The sequence below is a fragment of the Periophthalmus magnuspinnatus genome, chromosome 1, assembly GCF_009829125.3.
Source record: "Periophthalmus magnuspinnatus isolate fPerMag1 chromosome 1, fPerMag1.2.pri, whole genome shotgun sequence".
NCBI lineage: Eukaryota > Metazoa > Chordata > Actinopteri > Gobiiformes > Gobiidae > Periophthalmus > Periophthalmus magnuspinnatus.
In genome coordinates, this window is record NC_047126.1 from 30715584 (window position 1) to 30733494 (window position 17911).

Here is a 17911-nt window from a genome sequence, read left to right on the forward strand (position 1 = left end):
GTTGTTGAATGATTTGTATTTGTCATATCTGCTGCCTGTGTCCAACCAGAAAGTAACTGCAAACATAACCAAAAAGCAACAGTGAACTAGGTATAATTTTTTGCTAAATCTGAAATATTTTTTATTTTGGTAAACTGGCAATCTAAAGTTATTCAATTTAATTTATATTAAATTGTCAGTTTTTGTCTTGATGTGAATTTGTGTTTTGCAATAAACTGATCTCATTTCGCAGAGCCACAGGGTATTTAAAAATGCTGATTTTTGTTAGGTTAAAACTCAGTGTAGTAGGCTGTTTTAATCCAGATTAAACATGTTTAGTATGGCGCCCTGCATGCGACTTGTGTATGCCTAAAACCAAATATTTTCTAGTATTGGGTGTGAAAATAAAGGTGCACTATACTGGATCTTACCTCTCCACAGATTTGACCAGTAATCTGCCCTGATGGTGTCAGCTGCTTATCTTTTCAGATACAGATATGTTTAATGCCATACTGTGGAACATCCAGACAAGGCAACAGCATTGCCATGAAGACAATGATCTGGTGGGATCTCAATCAGAAAAGTTACATAGTGCACTTTTTATGGGTTTTTTTCAGGTTTAACTTCTTCTAAGTTGCTCAGCAGGTCTTAACAGAAACGCTCCATCTGCTCTCGTCTCCAGCTCATGTTCTGTCTAAACTGTCTGCTCTGAATGTGTGTCTGTTGCATGTGTTGTGATGGTTGTGCATGTAAATAATTGTAAATAGTTTTGTACGTGCATTGTTTTAACTTTTTTATGATGACAATGTAACATCTATTCAGGGACTACGGACGAAAATTAGACTAAACCTCGTGCATTTAAGAAATGTTCATTGATGTATTGTCAAATAAATAAATAGATAAATAAAATGATATCATCCTTCAGCCCAATTTCAAATATTTTGAAAACATTTTGAAACAAGAGTTGTAAGCCTATTACACATTTTTTGTCATTCTAGCTTGTTTAGAGTGCTTGTTTGATAATGCAAAAAATACCACTTATGTATAACTTTTAATATATGCTTATATTAAATTAGCCCTGCATAACTTTGCATACTTGCATCTAACTATAAGAATCACAAACCTTTAATAAACCTTTTTGCATAAAAAGAAACTGAATCATCTGTTTTTCATTAATAAAGGTTCACTGCCAAAAAATATGTTCTCATTAAAAGGGTCTTCAAAGTTGAACTAAACACTAAATCAACTTTTTACTAAACTGTATATGTCTGTGTAGACCCTCAGTCGTCCAGGTCTGATCCATAGCAAACGAACCAAGTTAAATCTTCACTCCTACAAGATTTGTCCAGTTGACAGATTGAACTTCGTTTGTTTGCTATAAACTGTATATGGTGTGTGCTGTTTCCAGTGCTTTGTACTACGCAACATCACGCAGGACTGCCCTTATTAAAGCCAAGTTTTTCCGATTATAAATACCTGGCTGCAGGGGTGGAGTTTGGCCCTGTTAGACCGATCACATTGCCCTTATACCTCCAGACCCCGCCCCTCCTCCCCATTCAGCTCTATTTGCAATGTGGTTGTAGGTGGAGTTTAGATGTTTAGACACACATTAAATCTGTTCCTGACAATAATAAACAAAACTTAATCTGAGGTGATGGGAAATAAGATTTGTACCCCAAATTCTTTGTTTTTGTTCCTTTTTCCGTTTACTCTGTTCTGTGGTTCATTATAGTTACAGTCCCATTATTATCAATCTTACATGTCAAATTAGCAAAATCAAATCCTTAAGTAACCACAATGTAATAAAACATTTAAGTAAAAGATTTTTATTGTACTGTCAAATTCAAACTAATGTTTACTGGTAGTGTCACCTGAGTGATGATTCAATTATATCTTTGGTCTAAATTCACCTTACGTAATCATCTATGTTCCCTGAGGTTCTTATTCTATACAAAGACATTTTTAAACACACTTGGCACAGTATCATAACATGCTGCAGAATTAAAACACACAATACAGTAATTCCCTTTTTTCAATGGCATTACACTTAAATGCTATGATGATGTGGGGCTTTCACAATCACATCGCTAATTGTCCCTAATAAAACACTAACCTGGACAGTCTTTTCACCATGCTTAAATTATTCTCAAAAGTACAGCATATTTATATTGGTCAGCACTTTTGCTCCAAAACTACCTTATTGTCAAGTGAAATAGACTCCCTAATATGACAGCTACAATGTAGATTCATCCATGATGGAGGCACATTTTGGTATTAAATCTGGAATGTGGAACATCTCTGCTTTACTTTTCAGCTGGTTTTGGTCTAAAGTACAGCTTTTTGGTGAGCATCGAGGCAAAACAAGGCACCTGCTTCTTCCCAATAGCATTGCGATCGTTACAGTTATACACACTCCTCATGGACACCTTCCTGTTGACCAGGGTGAGCAACTCGGTGAACTCAAGAGAATCTCCATACTTATCAATCAGCTCACAAAAATCTTGAATATACCAAGATCCATTAACGGTCTCTCGATGGGAATAATAACCTTTGGAAATGTTCAAAAGATAATTAGAACGTTTTAATGTCTCAATAAAACATAAGACAAAGATCTGTCCAACCTTCAGCAACTGAGTAGCACATGACGAAGTCTGCCCCTGCAGGCAACGTGTGAACAGCACTGGCATCGACCACCACCTCATTGGATTTTATCACATTGTCCACATCATCACAAGGTTTCACAGGGTTATCGTGTTTATCTCCACGACACGCCTGCCACCAGAAAGATGCAAGTTGAGCAAAAACAATGTAGTAACTTGTGAGTAGATGTTGTTTTTTTCAACCTACCTGCAATATGATGATTTTGGGTTTTCCTGCAAGACTCTGACACTTGTCGCCTTTGAACATGGCAGTCACGTCTTGAATGCTGATCTTTCCATCAAATGCATAAATATGATCTTGTTCACCATGACTCAGAAAGATGAGCATAAAGCAGTCCGCATCGGAGTGGTTGGACTGTGCAGCTGTTGGGATCAGTTCAAGATTTCTTAAAATGGCTCTAAATAAAGTCAATACTTATTACTCAGGATGGGTGAGTTTACCTTCACTTAGTACATCCAATATCTCCATCTGTTTTAAATTTTCATAAGCCTTGACTTCAAAATTCAAGGCTTTGAGTCTAATAAGTAAACAGAAAGAGTAGATAAAAATGTACCAGGCTTCTAATGCCAGACATATGCTATTTAAATATATTTAAAAAATAAATACCTTTTTTCTAAATTATAACGATCAGCATTAGTTCCATATCTTATGGGCAATCCCATACGCCAGTAGAAGTGTTCTTGATTGAAAATAATTGCAAGTCCTCGTCTTTTCCGGGTCATTTTATACTCCTCACCCGGATCCAGTGTTAAGGTCCTGCAGAACACCCAAGAAAGAGGCCTATTCAAACTCATGTATCAGAAATATTATGATGAATTTCATTTAACAGTTATACCTCCAAGCATCTGTCTCTGTCACATTCTTTGAGGCTGCTTGAAAACACATTCATATTAATTAGCAAAGTTCAGTTCTTTAAGTATTACTTTTACAGATAGTCCCTCAAATATTTACACATGACATTATTGATACATTTGTTTTCAAGTAGAACTACACAGAAGACCACAGAATGGGCTATCAGGGCTTTTTGTTGCTCTTGTGCTGCTTCTGCTTTTTGTTAAGCAGCAGTACAACTATGGTGCATGAATTGATGGTATGGGGTCAAGCAGCCTTTGTCTCAACAGCTTAGAGCCCTCATGGTGTTCAATAGCCAGCTGACAGCTGGAGAAAGATGGCAAAAGAAAAGCGATACCTAGAGTTGTACCTGCTTGCCCCACCCACCTGAACATAGGTTAGACCGAGGCATAAAGGCCAGAGCCGTGCTGTATGGAATCATGTGGGTTGAATAATTTGGCTTTAGTGTGAGGTGTATACCTTGTATTTGTGTGATACTGACACTGTGAAATCTGCCCCTCGCCATTACTTACATACACACACATACACATACACCCCCCCCCACCCCCCCCCTCACCCCACCCCACACACACACACACACACACACACACACACACCCACACACACACACACTCACACCCACACCCACACACACCCCCACACACACACACACACACCCACACACACACACACCCCCACCCACACGCACACGGACACGTATTGTTTATGACAGTGTTGTAACATTACTCTTTGTTAAATTGGCCTGTTTATAGCAGAGCTGCTGTCAGTCTTATTGTTCCTCAGATGTAATTAAACATTTACAGGTGTCAAAGATCAGTCGTCTGGGTTTTGTTTCGGTTCTGTCTGGTGTTTGTGACACAGCAGAAGTGAGCAGCAGACTTCTGAGAAAACTACCAGAGTTTCTTTGTTTTAGTAAACCAGAGCTGGCCTACAGTCCCTTAAAAAGATGAATTTTGAGTAATACGCTAGAATAAAAGCACTTACCGGCACTGTCCGTAGTGGTCATGCTGTCCATGGCCACACTCCCTGAAAACAAACACTTTATTACACATGTGTCGTGTTTGTTTGCATGAGCAGCAGGACAATGGTTAAATCGTGGCAACCATAGAGTTTCATTGTGCTACAGGCTATACCCCACAAAAGCTTCTTGTTAAGTCTCATAGTTACACAGCTGTGCTCGCCATAGGCCATAAAATGCTAAAACATGCACTTACCCTGTATGTCTTGTCCTATCACACCTGACATCTCCACATAAACTTTTACACTGGACTGACTGAAGCAAAATGCTGCGTCAAACTAGCACGCACACGTAAGACCCGCCCCTTCACGGGATAGGCTGCGTGACTTTGACGTAACACATGATTGGCTCAGATACACGTCAATAATCAAACAAGACTTCCGGATTCATCCTACACGATTTACTACAAACATTAATCAGCACTTTGTTCACTATAATAAAGTAACAAAGTGAAACTACTAAACTACCGACGTAAACTGTAACCGCTGTGGTCAGCCTTTGTCTTTAATGCCAAGCCTGTGTGTATGTAAATGTGTGACTAACCTGCCTTAAAAATATATGATCATTTCCTCAATCACAAATGTAAGGGTATGAGTTTACTTTTTATTCAATTTTGCATATACAGAAACAGTATGTTACATAAAACAATTATTTACGGTCAAAAGAAAAACTAGTTGTAGTAAAATAATTTAGCTAAAAAATTACTTGACAGATTTAGGAAGTTCACTGAAAGTTCCAGTTCTTGAGAAATCCACGGTTTTAACCAGCAGGTGGTTGTAAAAGAGTTTATGATTACAGTTCTTTCTTCATTTCATACTGGCACACACAGGACTCTCGTTGACTGTCCAGGTATGGTTTACAGCCCAAGTGCATGACTGCATCGAAGAGCAAAGTCACGGCTGACTCACAAGCTGCAGAGAAACAGCGAATTTAAAACATTTCCAGAGAACAGAAAGCCTTACTGCTGCAGTACAACATTTCACAGCAAATCTCCAAGATGCCAAGGCATAAGCAGTTGATCCTCAGTGAGTCCCCATAACTTGGTAACAATCAAATGCTGTAGGAAATCAATCTGGTTAGTTAGAATTAGCCTAATTAAAACCGATTGTTGAGGCCATGGCATCTCACTGAGATTTTTTTTTTTTAAAACACATTGAAAATGCATACTTAAAAATTCAACAATTGAAATTCAGAATGAAAATAATACAAACATGATTTTTTTTAGACTGAAAAAATTCAAAGTGAGAAATTGAAAATGTGATTAAACAAATTATCTTCCATACACAACAACCAACCATAGCATTACTGGTTTAAAACTATAGTCTGATTCTGGATGCATTTTTTTACTGAAAATATAATGGCTACAGTCTAACGATTCAACTATTTCAATCAATGTTGAACTTGAAGCAGTTTTCAATTATTTCAGTTTCATTGTTCCATTTAAATAATATAATCAAAACTTGTGTTTTCTGATTTATTTAGTTTAGCTATTATAACTATCATACAAGACTAGTAGGCTCATGAAGTATCCACGAATAGGCTTTATACGTGCTCACTGATGCCCTCTTGTGAACACAGTGTAATATTACAATAACAGTGATGCTCCATGCATGTAGTTACAGTGTAGACAATTTTTTTTAAGTCAAGTACTTCTTTAGAAAACAGATTTTGCATTGTTTTATAGTTCATTACCTTGAACGTTGTGGGTCAGTCCAAAAGCTCTTTGCAGTTTTCTGCAGATGGTCTCAAGACAATCTTGGAACTGCTCATCACAGTCTCTCTTCTTTCGACCACAGGTGTCATAGCAGCGGTCATGCTGGTTGCAGCATTTAGTCATGGATGGAATGCCTATGTCAAACTAGAAGGAGACAATTAGGTCAGATGTACACATGTGAACATCAGAATGAGAAGACTTTTATTGCCATAGTCTGTGAACACAGTTCAAACTAGGAACTTGCTTCGGTGAAAAAGTGCAACATAAACACACTGAATAAATACAAATACAAATAAGGGCATGCACAAAGTTAAAAAGATATGCTTAAAAAAATCAAATGAAATACTTAAAGGGAGAAAATATATACAATAGCAGCATCAGAACAACAGTGCAAAGTGGCCGGTGTTATAAAGTGTCCAGTTTAGTGCAGATATGATAAAGTGTTCATGAGACAAACGGCAGAGGGGAAGAAACTGTTCTTATGGCGAGAGGTTCTGGTCCCAATGGACCGTAGCCTCCTGCCAGAGGGAAGTGGCTCAAATAGTCCATGTCCAGGGTGAGAAGTGTCAGCTGCTATACGGCCTGCTCGCCCCCGAGTCCTGGAGACGTACAGGTCCTGTATAGATGGAAGGCTGCAGCCAATCACCTTCTCAGCAGAGCGCACAATGCGCTGCAGTTTCTGTCTGTCCCTGGCAGTGGCCCCAGCGAACCACACAGTGATGGAGGAGGTGAGGATGGACTCAATGATGGAAGTGTAAAACTGCACCATCATCTGGACCGGCAGCTTGAGTTTCCTCAACTGCCGCAGGTGGAACATCCTCTGCTGGGCTTTCTTGATGAGGGAGCTGATGGTCGGCTCCCACTTGAGATCCTGGGTGATGCAGGTGCCCAGGAAGCGGAAAGAGTCCACAGTGGTGATGGGGGAGTCCGTCAGGGTGAGAGGAGGCAGGGGGGCTGTGACTTTCCTGAAGTCCACAATCATCTCCACTGTCTTCTGGGCGTTGAGCTCCAGGTTGTTGCTGCTGCACCAGGACACCAGCCGGTCCACCTCCCTCCTGTAGGCAGACTCATCGCCGTCCGAGATGAGTCCAATGAGGGTGGTGTCATCCGCAAACTTAACCAGTTTGACGGAGTTGTGGCTGGAGGTGCAGCAGTTGGTGTACAGGGAGAAGAGCAGGGGAGAAAGTTCACAGCCCTGTGGGGAACCTGTGCTGGTAGTCCGAGTGTCCGAGACATTCTTCCCCAGCCGCATGCGCTGTCTCCTGTCCGTTAGGAAGTCAGTGATCCACCTGCAGGTGGAGTCAGGCACGTTGAGCTGAGCGAGTTTGTCCTGGAGCAGAGCAGGGAGGATGGTGTTGAATGCAGAACTGAAGTCCACAAACAGGATCCTGGCGTAGGTTCCCGGGGAGTCCAGATGCTGGAGGATGAAGTGAAGGGCCAGGTTAATGGCGTCGTCCACAGACCGATTGGCTCTGTAGGCAAACTGCAGAGGGTCCAGGAGGGGGGAGGTGAAGGACTTGAGGTGGTGCAGGACCAGGCGCTCAAATGACTTCATGACTACAGACGTCAGCGCCACAGGTCTGTAGTCATTAAGTCCAGTGATCCTGGGCTTCTTGGGGACGGGGACAATGGTGGACAGCTTGAAGCAGGCTGGGACGTGACATGACTCCAGGGAGGTGTTAAAAATGTCCGTGAAGACAGGAGCCAGTTCCTCAGCACAGTGTCTAAGGGTGGAAGGAGAGACACCGTCTGGGCCCGCTGACTTACGGGGATTCTGCTTCTTGAAAAGCTTAGTCACGTCCTGCTCCAAAACTGTGAGGGCAGTGTCTTATTTTAAGGATTGACTGATAAACAAAAGAATGCTTCAGTCTAACCTTATTAAATCGTGGAACACTGAACCGTCGCCCAGATGGAAGCATTGCATATTCACAGTTCAAAACATGGTTAGAGTCAGAAATTATGTATCACATTTATTATTATTATTATCATTGTCATTATTCCCCAATGATTACCACTGGTTGAAAATCAATGTTCACCTACCTGAAACCAAAACAGTGGGGACCCACATCCATTGGGGGGCGGCGGTTTATAACCAGGGCGAGGTTCTGGCTTGTACCCTGTGAGAGGGGAGCAAAGGTGGTGAAATGTTTCTTCTCTGTTATCTTGTACTCAGATAACAGCAGACTACAGAACATATGATTACACAGGAATGTACGACACTTTAAGTGTTCTTTGAATGGGTTAATTTTTGCCACATTGCAAGGGCCCATAATGTTGTTTCCTCATCAGAAACATACCCGGAGTTCTGCTTTATGACATCCCAAAGAGCAGAGCATTTTGAGCTTTAAAGATGTAGACACACTAATGATGCAGAGTTACTCAAATATGTGTCAGTGAAACAAAACACAACTTTTGATTAATTAACAACATTCTAACATGGGTTGAAGTTCACAAGAGTCAATTTTGCGTAATACAGGGCCTTTAAATAACGCCAACACGTGGGGAAATGATATGGAGCAGTTAGTATTGGACAGTTGTCCTCACCATCACTGCAGCTGTGGTGACACGAGCCGTCATCGCCTCCAAACAGATCCAGCGCTGCGTTTAGGACTGAGTCAATCTTGTGTATGCCATTGCGAATAGTTTTTAAAGTCAATCTCCAGTCCGGAGTCTGTGGCTCTTGTTGGAAGGCGGAGACATGTCGTTGAAATCCAATGAAATACAAACTTACCACGAAAACACAAACAGAGCCTTGACAGTGCATTGTCCAGACTAATTAAACTGCGATCCAACAGGTAAAATAAATACAATTTGAACAAAATGCCTTTAAAGCCATCTCAGCTTTGATTTAATGTATTTCTCACGCATTGTCTTCAGCGGGCAGTCATTTAAGATGTGTATCAGGTTCTCGCTCCGTGTTTAGAGCCGTGGAGGTAACTCATTTCCGGTTTAAGTTGTCACGTGATCGTCAACATCGACCAATCAATTTGGTTTCCAGTCCGACGCTACTTTATTTACAATCATCTAATATTATACCTACAGCCTAATTAAACCATTAGAAGTATATATATAGAATAGTGTTTACACACACACACACACACATATATATTTATATAACGGTATGATAGACTGAAAAGCTGTAGTATGAGTTTTTCAACTGAAGCTAACTTTTATTATGTTTTAATTCATGAACACAGGAGTCAGATCTAGGTCTAAACGATTGCCCACAAGCATTTTAGGGCGAAATGTTCTTTACATTTATTCCATACTAGGCTGTGGTTACTTCTTAAATATATGAGACAAGAAAGTGTTATAGTACTAACTTTCACTTTATTTAAATGATTATACAAGCATTAAATAAAATGTTCATCTATAGTTATTTAAATAAAGTTTCAAAAACATTCAAAAATGTACAATAATTTATCTGACCCAGTTATACACATTCTGAAGGAAATATAAAATTATTTCTATGTAAAATTGTGTCTTCACTTGATTTGAGAAGCCAAAGCCTTCATGTCTTTTCCACTTCTTCAGTGCAGCTAAACAAAAACATTTATATGTACACAGAGGACTGATAAAATGATCCACTTTAAGGGATATATCCGTTTTATTTCATGCTTGCTTATGCTTTCTGGGCATAGTGTGGAAAACTACAAACCTGTCAATCATTCATAATCTGCCATTTCCCACGCTTGGAACGCACTACCTAGAATCCAGTTCTCATTTTCATAAAAAAAAAAAAAAAAGCAGTAGACAAAATCGGCTCTCAGTATCAAGAGGTTTCAGTGAGATCTGATAATGCCGTTTTTGATGATGGAAGAAATGTAATAGCAGAAAAAAGTATTAAAAAATGCAACTAGAACTACATAAGTTCATTATGTATTTGCTTCTAGTATTAAGATGTTCTTGGAGGAAAAGAAAAAATATATACCGGTATATTAAATAAACATCTATTCACATTCACTTCATTAGAGTCCAGCTCATCCACCCCTAAAAATATTATTTAATCTGTCTAACTCCTTGCAGTTATCCATGGTCATGAGTTCTGCTTTCTTGCGCATGCGGTCGTCCCTGTAGACCTTAGCAGCATACAGCAGGTCTGTTTCTGAATAAAGTTAATAGATGTTAGATATTTCAAGAATAAGTGTGCTGCGAATTGAAGAAAACCTACTTGTCTGTCGCTCCTTCCAACAATTATTTCTGACATTTGATACATAGTCTTCTTCAACACTTTTCTCTATCTGCTGTAGCGCGGAGCCTTTGAAGTCAGACTTGAACTCTTTTGTGACATAATAGTCGACATGTAGGTTTTCTGTTTGTCGCTTTATGGTCTGACTTGTGGACCTAAGAATGAAAAAACGCAAACACGTGCAGTTAGCAAAATGTACAATATTCGAATAACATAATTTAAAGGTGCACTATGTATCTTTTCTTATGGGGCGGTCCACCACCTGCTCTTTTTCATGGAGATGTAATCGTTTCTTCTACAGGATGGTATTAAAATGATCCATCTTCAGTTTCATTTGCATTTCACTGCTCAAACATACTTAATACTTAACATGCATTCCTACTTTTTTGCCATACTGCAGGATATACAATATGGCAAAAAAGGCAAAGTAATAACATCTCCAGGAAGACAAGCAGGTGGTGGACCCTCCTCCAGAAAAGTTACATAGTACACTTTTATGTTCCAGTACAGCGCTATCAAATGTAAATGTGTGTACTTACGGTCTAGCATAGAGACTGTATGGTGAAGGAGAAACCATCATCTGACTAAGTACTGACACTAAAATTAGGACTAAGACTGGCATGATCTGAATGAACATTGAAAAACCTCCCTAGGGAAAAAAAAACAAGGCAAAAATGAAATCTGTTGCGCTCATGTTTAAAAAGATTTTCTTGTGTAAATATGTGAAAATAATTAACCCATTTACTTACATCTCCTCTATCGTTTGTTCTTTCATGCCTGTTTGTGTGATGACTGTAACTAGATCTGCCATTGCTAAAAGTATGTGGACTTGCTGTAGACAGAAAGATAAAAATCATTGTTACTCATTTTGAGTCAGCATGTGAGAATGTTCTTGTGTTGCCGGCTTGGTTACTGACACGAAGGAAATCCGCCTCCAAAGAACATATTGAAAAGGTCTTCCGGGGTGATGTCGGCCTCGAAGCCTCTGTGGAAATCAAAGCCTCCTCCGTTTGTGTGACTGGTGCCACTGGGCTCCTCCCCGCCGGACACATCATACTGCCGGCGTTTGTCTGCGTTACTGAGTACTGCATAAGCATTACCAATCTCTATAGAAGCAATATTAAAGGACAATAATGTTTAGGCAAAAATAATTGATTTCAACAATTTACATTAAAAGAACATATACTTTTAAAGGCGTCAGTGGCTCCTGGAGCATGGTTTTTATCTGGATGAAACTTCAGGGCTAGTTTTCTGTAAGCTCTCTTTAGCTCATCTTCACTGGCATCTTTGCTGACACCAAGGACATCATAGAAATCCTTACACCGTTTTATCCTGAAAGTTGAATACATGTAATTAAATGGTTAATTAAGATATTTTGTTAATACCATTCAAAGAGATTATATTTTTTTTGTTGCACATTTGTAACTTTTCAGAACAGAAAAGATTTACCTAGACTTTTATGATGCAAGTTTCTGCTTCAGGAGTGAAAACACCAAGGGAAAAGTATGTTTATGTAGAATTACAACCAAACAATACACTTGACAGCAGAATATTCCCAATGGGAGTTTGGGATATAATGACATTCCCCTCTGTGGCAAACCCCTGTATGTATGGCTTCTTTGGGCTCACTTTGGGGCCAAGTAAGGTTACACGGGGTGTAATTAATGAAAATCCTGCTAAGATTTACAGCGGCTGAAAACAATATCGGTTGGGTCGTCAAAATTTCAGCAGATATTGGTAACTAAATACCTTAGTAATGCATGCGTGCCAACCAATATATGCCATTTAATGATGTTATATGCAGTAATGTCAGAATTTCTAAACTTCTGAATGTTCATTAACGTTGAGGCTATAATCAGGAGTAAGAGTAATCTTTTCCCAATGGAAATGTCCACAATGATCAGGGGTTCCCTTTAAAATTTCTGACAAAAGTGAAAAATAACGATCAGAGCAGTTGTCCAGGGGTACAGGTCAACAGTGGCACGACCAGGAACCGGCAGATACAGTAAGTAATTCAAAGGTAAAGCATTCTGTAGTTCGGTCAAATGAGACAAATGAGAACTTGTCAGGAAGTCACACTTTCAGTCATCACTGAAAGTACACCATGCCTATAGTGAAGCTTGGCTGTGGACATTATTATGTGGGATGGTTCACAAACACAGCTGATTTTGGAACTCAGAGAAGGAAAGAAAGAAGAAAGATGCTGGTGGAATGGCGCAAGCAATCATCAAACCTGAAGCCAAGTTTGTCAAAAGACTTTATATAAAAAAATAAATTAATAATAATAATAAAATTATATATATAAAATCTCCTCCTCACCCTCTGCGGGTGGTCTCATCCCCTCTTTTTCCAGGCATGGGACCTCTAACAGAAGCCTGGGAGCTTGAGGGTTCTGCGCAGTATCTTTGCTGTTCCTAGTACTGCACTTTTCTGGACTGAGATGTCTAAATGTTTTTCCTGGGATCTGTTGTAGCCACTCCTCCAGTTTGGGGGTCACTGCCCTGAGTGCTCTGATAACCACGGGCACCACTGATACCTTCGCCTTTCAGACCTTCTCCAGCTCTTCTTCAAGCCCCTGGTATTTCTCTAGTTACTCATGTTCCTTTTTCCTGATGTTCCCATCACTTGATACTGTGATGTCCACGACGATGGCTTTGCTCTGTTGTTTATCCACCACCAAAATGTCCGGTTGGTTCGTCATCACCATTCTGTCAGTCTGTATCTTGAAGTCCCACAGGATCTTGGCTCGATCATTCTCCACTACCTTTGGAGGCGTTTCCCACTTTGATCTTGGGGTTTCCAGTCCGTATTCTGCACAGATGTTTCTGTACACTATGCCCGCCACTTGATTATTCCGCTCCATGTATGCTTTCCCTGCACCATCTTATACCATGCAGTTATGTGCTGAATTGTCTCAGGGGCCTCTTTGCACAGCCTACACCTTGGGTCTTGTCTGGTGTGGTAGATCTAGGCCTCTATTGCTCTAGTGCTCAAGGCCTGCTCCTGTGCAGCCAGGATGAGTGCCTCTGTGCTGTCCTTCAGTCCAGCTCTCTCAAGCCATTGGTAGGATTTCTTGATATCAGCCACATCAGTTATGTTCTGGTGGTACATCCCGTGCAGGGGCTTGTCCTTCCATGATGGTTCCTCCAGCACCTCTTCCTCTACACTCCACTGTCTGAGACATTCGCTGAGCACGTCATCTGTTGGGGCCTTGTCCTTGATTTACTTATGGATCTTGGATGTTTCATCCTGGACTGTGGCTCTCACACTCACTAGTCCTCGGCCTCCTTCCTTACGTCTCACGTACAGTCTCAGGGTGCTCCTGCATGGTCAGGAGCTTTCGGGTCTTAACATCTGTGGTCTGTATCTCCTCCTTTGGCTTATGATTCCTGCTGGGTATCCGATTACTGGCAGGGCGTAGCTGTTTATTGCCTGGGTCTTGTTCTTGCCATTGAGCTGACTCCTTTGGACTTGCCTTACTTGTCTCACCTATTTGGCCGTGGCAGCTTTCCTTGTTTCCTCTTCAAGGTTGCCATTTGCTTGTGGGATACCAAGGTACTTGTAACTGTCCTCAATGTCTACTATTGTCCCTTCTGGTTGAGAGACCCCTTCTGTGTGGACTTCTTCCCTCTCTTTGTCACCATCTGGCTACACTTATGCCCAAATGACATTCCAATGTCTGTGCTGTAGATCCTGGTGGTGTGAATCAGTGAGTCGATGTCTCGCTGTAAATGCGTTAATTTTTTAATTATTGTTGGGTGTAATTTCACATTCTACGGAATTTATTTATTTCTATGGGTGCATTTGTGGATTACTAAGGTTGTTACCTATATTTGCAGAAAATTTCATGTCAGTTGCACCATTGAAAATATTTTGGAAGAAAAATGGTGATGCTTTCAATACGATATGCAGCAACTGTAGATGAACTGATGAAGCTCACCTTTGAACCCCTTCCACCTGCTCCCTGGTGAAGCCCTTTGTCTCCGGGCCCCCTTGTTCGTGGTTCTCGCTTTCTGGCTGTGCACCAGCACCTTGTGAATGGTCTGCTGGTCTCCTGCGATAAGCACCATTTCCTGCAGAGCTCCCATTTTTCGTCAATGCATCCAACAAATCTATTGGCGAAACAATGAGAACCCACAACAATAAATATAATTTACTGTTATAATACAGTTCAATGACTTGGCATAAAGAAAGGCAATTCAAAAAGATTGTATTGTATTACATAAATGTATTTTATATTATTATTATGTAGCATTTGAGCATTGTTAATACACAAACATAACAATAATAAACAGAAAAACAGATTTGCCTTGTGCTTGAGTAAACTGAAGGTAAAGCTTAGCTACACAACACAAAATGTTGGATATTACACAAAAAGTGTAAAATCCAAACACTGCCTGAGATGAGCCTTAAGTCTATGAACCCGATTAAACTGTGGCCTACTCAGCCTAAACTCTACAACCTTTAACAAGTTTCACTATTTCAATTTCATTCACGCCAATATTACAACAGGTTTAGGCCGTTGGCGCTAACGTTATTTATGTTTTATTTCATACAGCGAGGTTTTCCCCAACACATCCTAGGTATTTAATGTCATGCAGCACACAGGTATTTTAAAGGAGCTCAGACATTAGAGACACCATGCAACCTCGAGCAACTTAGTGAAGTACACTTTTCATTTTGAAACCTTTAAATCTATTCTGCCAAGTTTTCAGTTCATCCAAAGTGCCTAATGTAAGCCGTTTTGAGTTTGAGCTGACATCTGCCCTAGCAGAGGATGCTATGCTAGCTGTAGCCTGTGTTTAGCACAGCCCCGCTGAAGCCCGCACCAGCCGCACTGCGCTGTACCTTTGGCTGTGTCAGTTGGATACAGCTTCTCTGCTTTGTAGAGAAACTTCAGTGCTTTCTCTCTGTCGCCTGCATCCAGTGCCCTTGTGGCGATTTTTATACATTTTTCAGCCTCGTCCCTGTTGCCTTCCATCTTCTCTCCTCTTCCTCGTTCCTCCTCCAGGACGCGTCAGAGTCAGGTGACCATTCCACACACCACGTGATCAGAGTCAGGTGACCATTCCACACAACACGTGGTCAGCAGGGTAGCGTTCAAGAATTGCAGAAATGCAAACAACAGAGTATTTCAGATGAGCTTGAATGTTGCTCTTGACTGGTCAACAATCTAGCAAGAACTGAGAGAACAGAAGCAGCATATATAGACTACCCTGGGCTGATTAACAACACCAGAGGCAGCTGCAGGGAAAACAGGAAAGTAACAAAAGAAAGGCCGGAACAGGCTGAAAAACGGAGCCGGACTGAGGAAAAAACATGCAAACAAGCAGGACTGTGACAAAACTAGGACTAAATCAGAACTAAACTGGGACTAAACCGGGACTAAGCTGGGGCTAAACAAGGACTAAACCAGATCTAAACCGGGACTAAACCAGGACTAAATCAGAACTAAACCAAGACTAAACCGGGACTAAGCAGGACTGAATCAGAACTAAACCAGGTTGAAACCAGGACTAAACTGGGAATAAACCAGAACTAAACCAGGACTAAACTGGGGCTAAACAAGGACTAAACCAGATAAAAACCGGGACTAAACCAGGATTAAATCAGAACTACACCAGGTTGAAACCAGGACTAAACTGGGAATAAACCAGAACTAAACCAGGTCTAAACCAGGACTAAACTGGGGCTAAACAAGGGCTAAACAAAGACTAAACCAGGACTAAAACTATGGCATCCTCTAGACACCAGTGTCTTGGAGGCAAGGAGGTCTCAAAATGTGACTGCAGATGCCACTGTGGCGGTCCAGCACTACCTTTCAGAGCCCATTATTGAAAGACTAGAAAACCATTTGGAGTACTGGGAAAGGCAAAAATTGATCTACCCAAATTTATACAAACTGGCACTTGCTTTTTTGTGCACACCGGCATCCTCTGTGCCTTGTGAAAGGGTCTTCTCCAAAGCCGGAGAGGTTGTTTAAAAAAAAAAAAAGAAATAGTTTAAAACCGAAAACTGTTGAGAAACTGTTGACTTTTTGAATAAAAATGAATACAATTTCCCCTGTCCAGTACATCATTGTCCAAGTTACACAAGCATTATCTGTGCCCCTTTTCCCTAGTTCCACAAGCACGTTCACTGTCCTCTGTCTGATTATGCCCCTTGCCATTTTCAGAAAAAACAGCTTTACCTGCCTTATTACTATTTTGGGAAAATGTATACACACAGAACACATACAAAATGTATTATACACATATGTGATAATTTATGATACATTCTTTGTCATTCATAGTGATTCCCAACATAACAGACAAAAACATTCAATGCATCACACATTATGTGGTTCAGATCAAGCTGCCTGTGATTACACACTTGGCCAGTAGGTGGGTTCATAAGCACATGAAGCTTCGAGAAATGAACCCTTTCTCGAACCAATTGGCTCAAGTGGTTCAGTGCCTCATGAGGCTTCTTCTCACCATCATTAGCATTAGCCCAACACAGCGAAGCACACAAGTAAAAGTACTGTGGTTAAGTACAAATGTTTGTACTTTAATTACATACATTTTATTCAGTTCAATTCATCCACCATTTTTTTCCCTTTTCCCTCTTCTTTTCTTTTTTTCTTTCTTCCCCCTTTCTTTTTCTCTTTTCTCTCCTTCTCTTCTCTTCCCTTCTTTTTTCTTTTTTTTTTCCCTCTTTTCTTCTCTTTTCCTTCCTCCTCTTCCCTCTCCTTTCCTTTCCTTTCTTCTTCTCCCTTCCTTTCCCCTCCTTCTCCTGCCTCTCCTCCCTCCTCTTTCCCCTCCTTCTCCTGCCTCTCCTCCCTCCTCTTTCCCCTCTTTTCCCTTCCCTTTCCCCTTCCCTTCTCTCCCTCTACCTCCTCTTCCCCCTCTTCTCTCTTCCTCCTCCATTCTTCCTTTTTTCCCCTCTTTTCTGAATGAATAATTAGGTAACCTTCCCCACATCATTTCTTTTCTGCCCTATACTCAAGCTAAAATCTTGGAGTCCTATTTGATCAAAATCTCTCATTCACAGCCCATATAAACCTAGCTTGTAAAACCGCATACTTTCACCTGCGAAATATAATTAAAATTAGAAATATTTTACCTAAAAACGTTGCTGAAAAACTCATCCATGCATTTGTTACTTCCAGACTTGATTACTGTAATTCTCTGCTCGCCGCCTGCCCCAAAAGTACTATAAGGAGCCTCCAGTTGGTCCAAAATGTCCTAACAGGAACTAAAAGAAGAGACCACATCAGTCCTGTACTAAAATATCTGCACTGGCTTCCTGTCGAGCTTAGAATCAAATTCAAAGTCCTCCTCCTGACATACAAAACCCTAAACAGTATGGCCCCATCCTATCTGCAAGATGCTATTGCCCCGTACCAGCCAAACAGAGCACTCCGCTCTCAGAATGTAGGACTATTAGTGATTCCTAGAGTGTCCAAAAGTACAGTGGGAGGGAGAGCATTCAGTTACCAAGCTCCTGTGCTATGGAA

General features: G+C 40.8%; 3 protein-coding genes across 4 annotated transcripts; all 3 read right to left on the reverse strand.

The window, feature by feature from the left end:
• Positions 1-1686: 1686 nt before the first annotated feature.
• On the reverse strand, positions 1687-4765 carry LOC117387669 (caspase-6-like). 2 transcript variants are annotated; one of them, XM_033985324.2, is made up of 8 exons: positions 4707-4765; positions 4477-4518; positions 3476-3509; positions 3247-3396; positions 3081-3157; positions 2827-3002; positions 2601-2751; positions 1687-2527 (listed from the first exon to the last, which is right to left on the reverse strand). In XM_033985324.2, the coding sequence occupies exons 1-8, from the start codon at positions 4735-4737 to the stop codon at positions 2283-2285; spliced, it is 906 nt and encodes a 301-aa protein (XP_033841215.1). In that variant the 5' UTR covers positions 4738-4765; the 3' UTR covers positions 1687-2282. The 2 variants fall into 2 exon arrangements, with proteins under 2 accessions (XP_033841215.1, XP_033841135.1); XM_033985244.2 differs by having other exon boundaries at positions 1791-2527; positions 3476-3512.
• A 330-nt stretch (positions 4766-5095) lies between these two features.
• Positions 5096-9183, reverse strand: pla2g12a (phospholipase A2, group XIIA). Its single transcript, XM_033985441.2, has 4 exons — positions 8769-9183; positions 8265-8341; positions 6203-6368; positions 5096-5421 (listed from the first exon to the last, which is right to left on the reverse strand). Exons 1-4 carry the CDS (start codon positions 8986-8988, stop codon positions 5303-5305), a joined length of 582 nt encoding a protein of 193 aa, XP_033841332.1. The 5' UTR covers positions 8989-9183; the 3' UTR covers positions 5096-5302.
• Positions 9184-9370: 187 nt separating this feature from the next.
• dnajb14 (DnaJ heat shock protein family (Hsp40) member B14) lies at positions 9371-15591 on the reverse strand. The gene is made up of 8 exons (XM_033985021.2): positions 15262-15591; positions 14354-14525; positions 11600-11745; positions 11331-11519; positions 11163-11245; positions 10953-11062; positions 10396-10568; positions 9371-10329 (listed from the first exon to the last, which is right to left on the reverse strand). Exons 1-8 carry the CDS (start codon positions 15392-15394, stop codon positions 10205-10207), a joined length of 1131 nt encoding a protein of 376 aa, XP_033840912.1. The 5' UTR covers positions 15395-15591; the 3' UTR covers positions 9371-10204.
• Between the last annotated feature and the right edge of the window lie 2320 nt (positions 15592-17911).

Coding starts and splice junctions, on each gene's coding strand:
- LOC117387669 (XM_033985244.2), bottom strand. CDS start 4,737: ATGTCAGGTGTGATAGGACAAGACATACAGG. Junction 2,752..2,826: donor CCAAAATCATCATATTGCAG/GTAGGTTGAAAA, acceptor TTCTGGTGGCAG/GCGTGTCGTGGAGATAAACA. Junction 2,528..2,600: donor GTGCTACTCAGTTGCTGAAG/GTTGGACAGATC, acceptor ACATTTCCAAAG/GTTATTATTCCCATCGAGAG.
- pla2g12a (XM_033985441.2), bottom strand. CDS start 8,988: ATGCACTGTCAAGGCTCTGTTTGTGTTTTCGTGGTAAGTTTGTATTTC. Junction 6,369..8,264: donor CCCCACTGTTTTGGTTTCAG/GTAGGTGAACAT, acceptor GTCTCCTTCTAG/TTTGACATAGGCATTCCATC. Junction 5,422..6,202: donor ACTGACCCACAACGTTCAAG/GTAATGAACTAT, acceptor GTTTCTCTGCAG/CTTGTGAGTCAGCCGTGACT.
- dnajb14 (XM_033985021.2), bottom strand. CDS start 15,394: ATGGAAGGCAACAGGGACGAGGCTGAAAAATGTATAAAAATCGCCACA. Junction 11,746..14,353: donor CAGGTGGAAGGGGTTCAAAG/GTGAGCTTCATC, acceptor TTCAACTTTCAG/GATAAAACGGTGTAAGGATT. Junction 10,569..10,952: donor TACAGTCTCTATGCTAGACC/GTAAGTACACAC, acceptor TTTCATTCTTAG/GTCCACAAGTCAGACCATAA.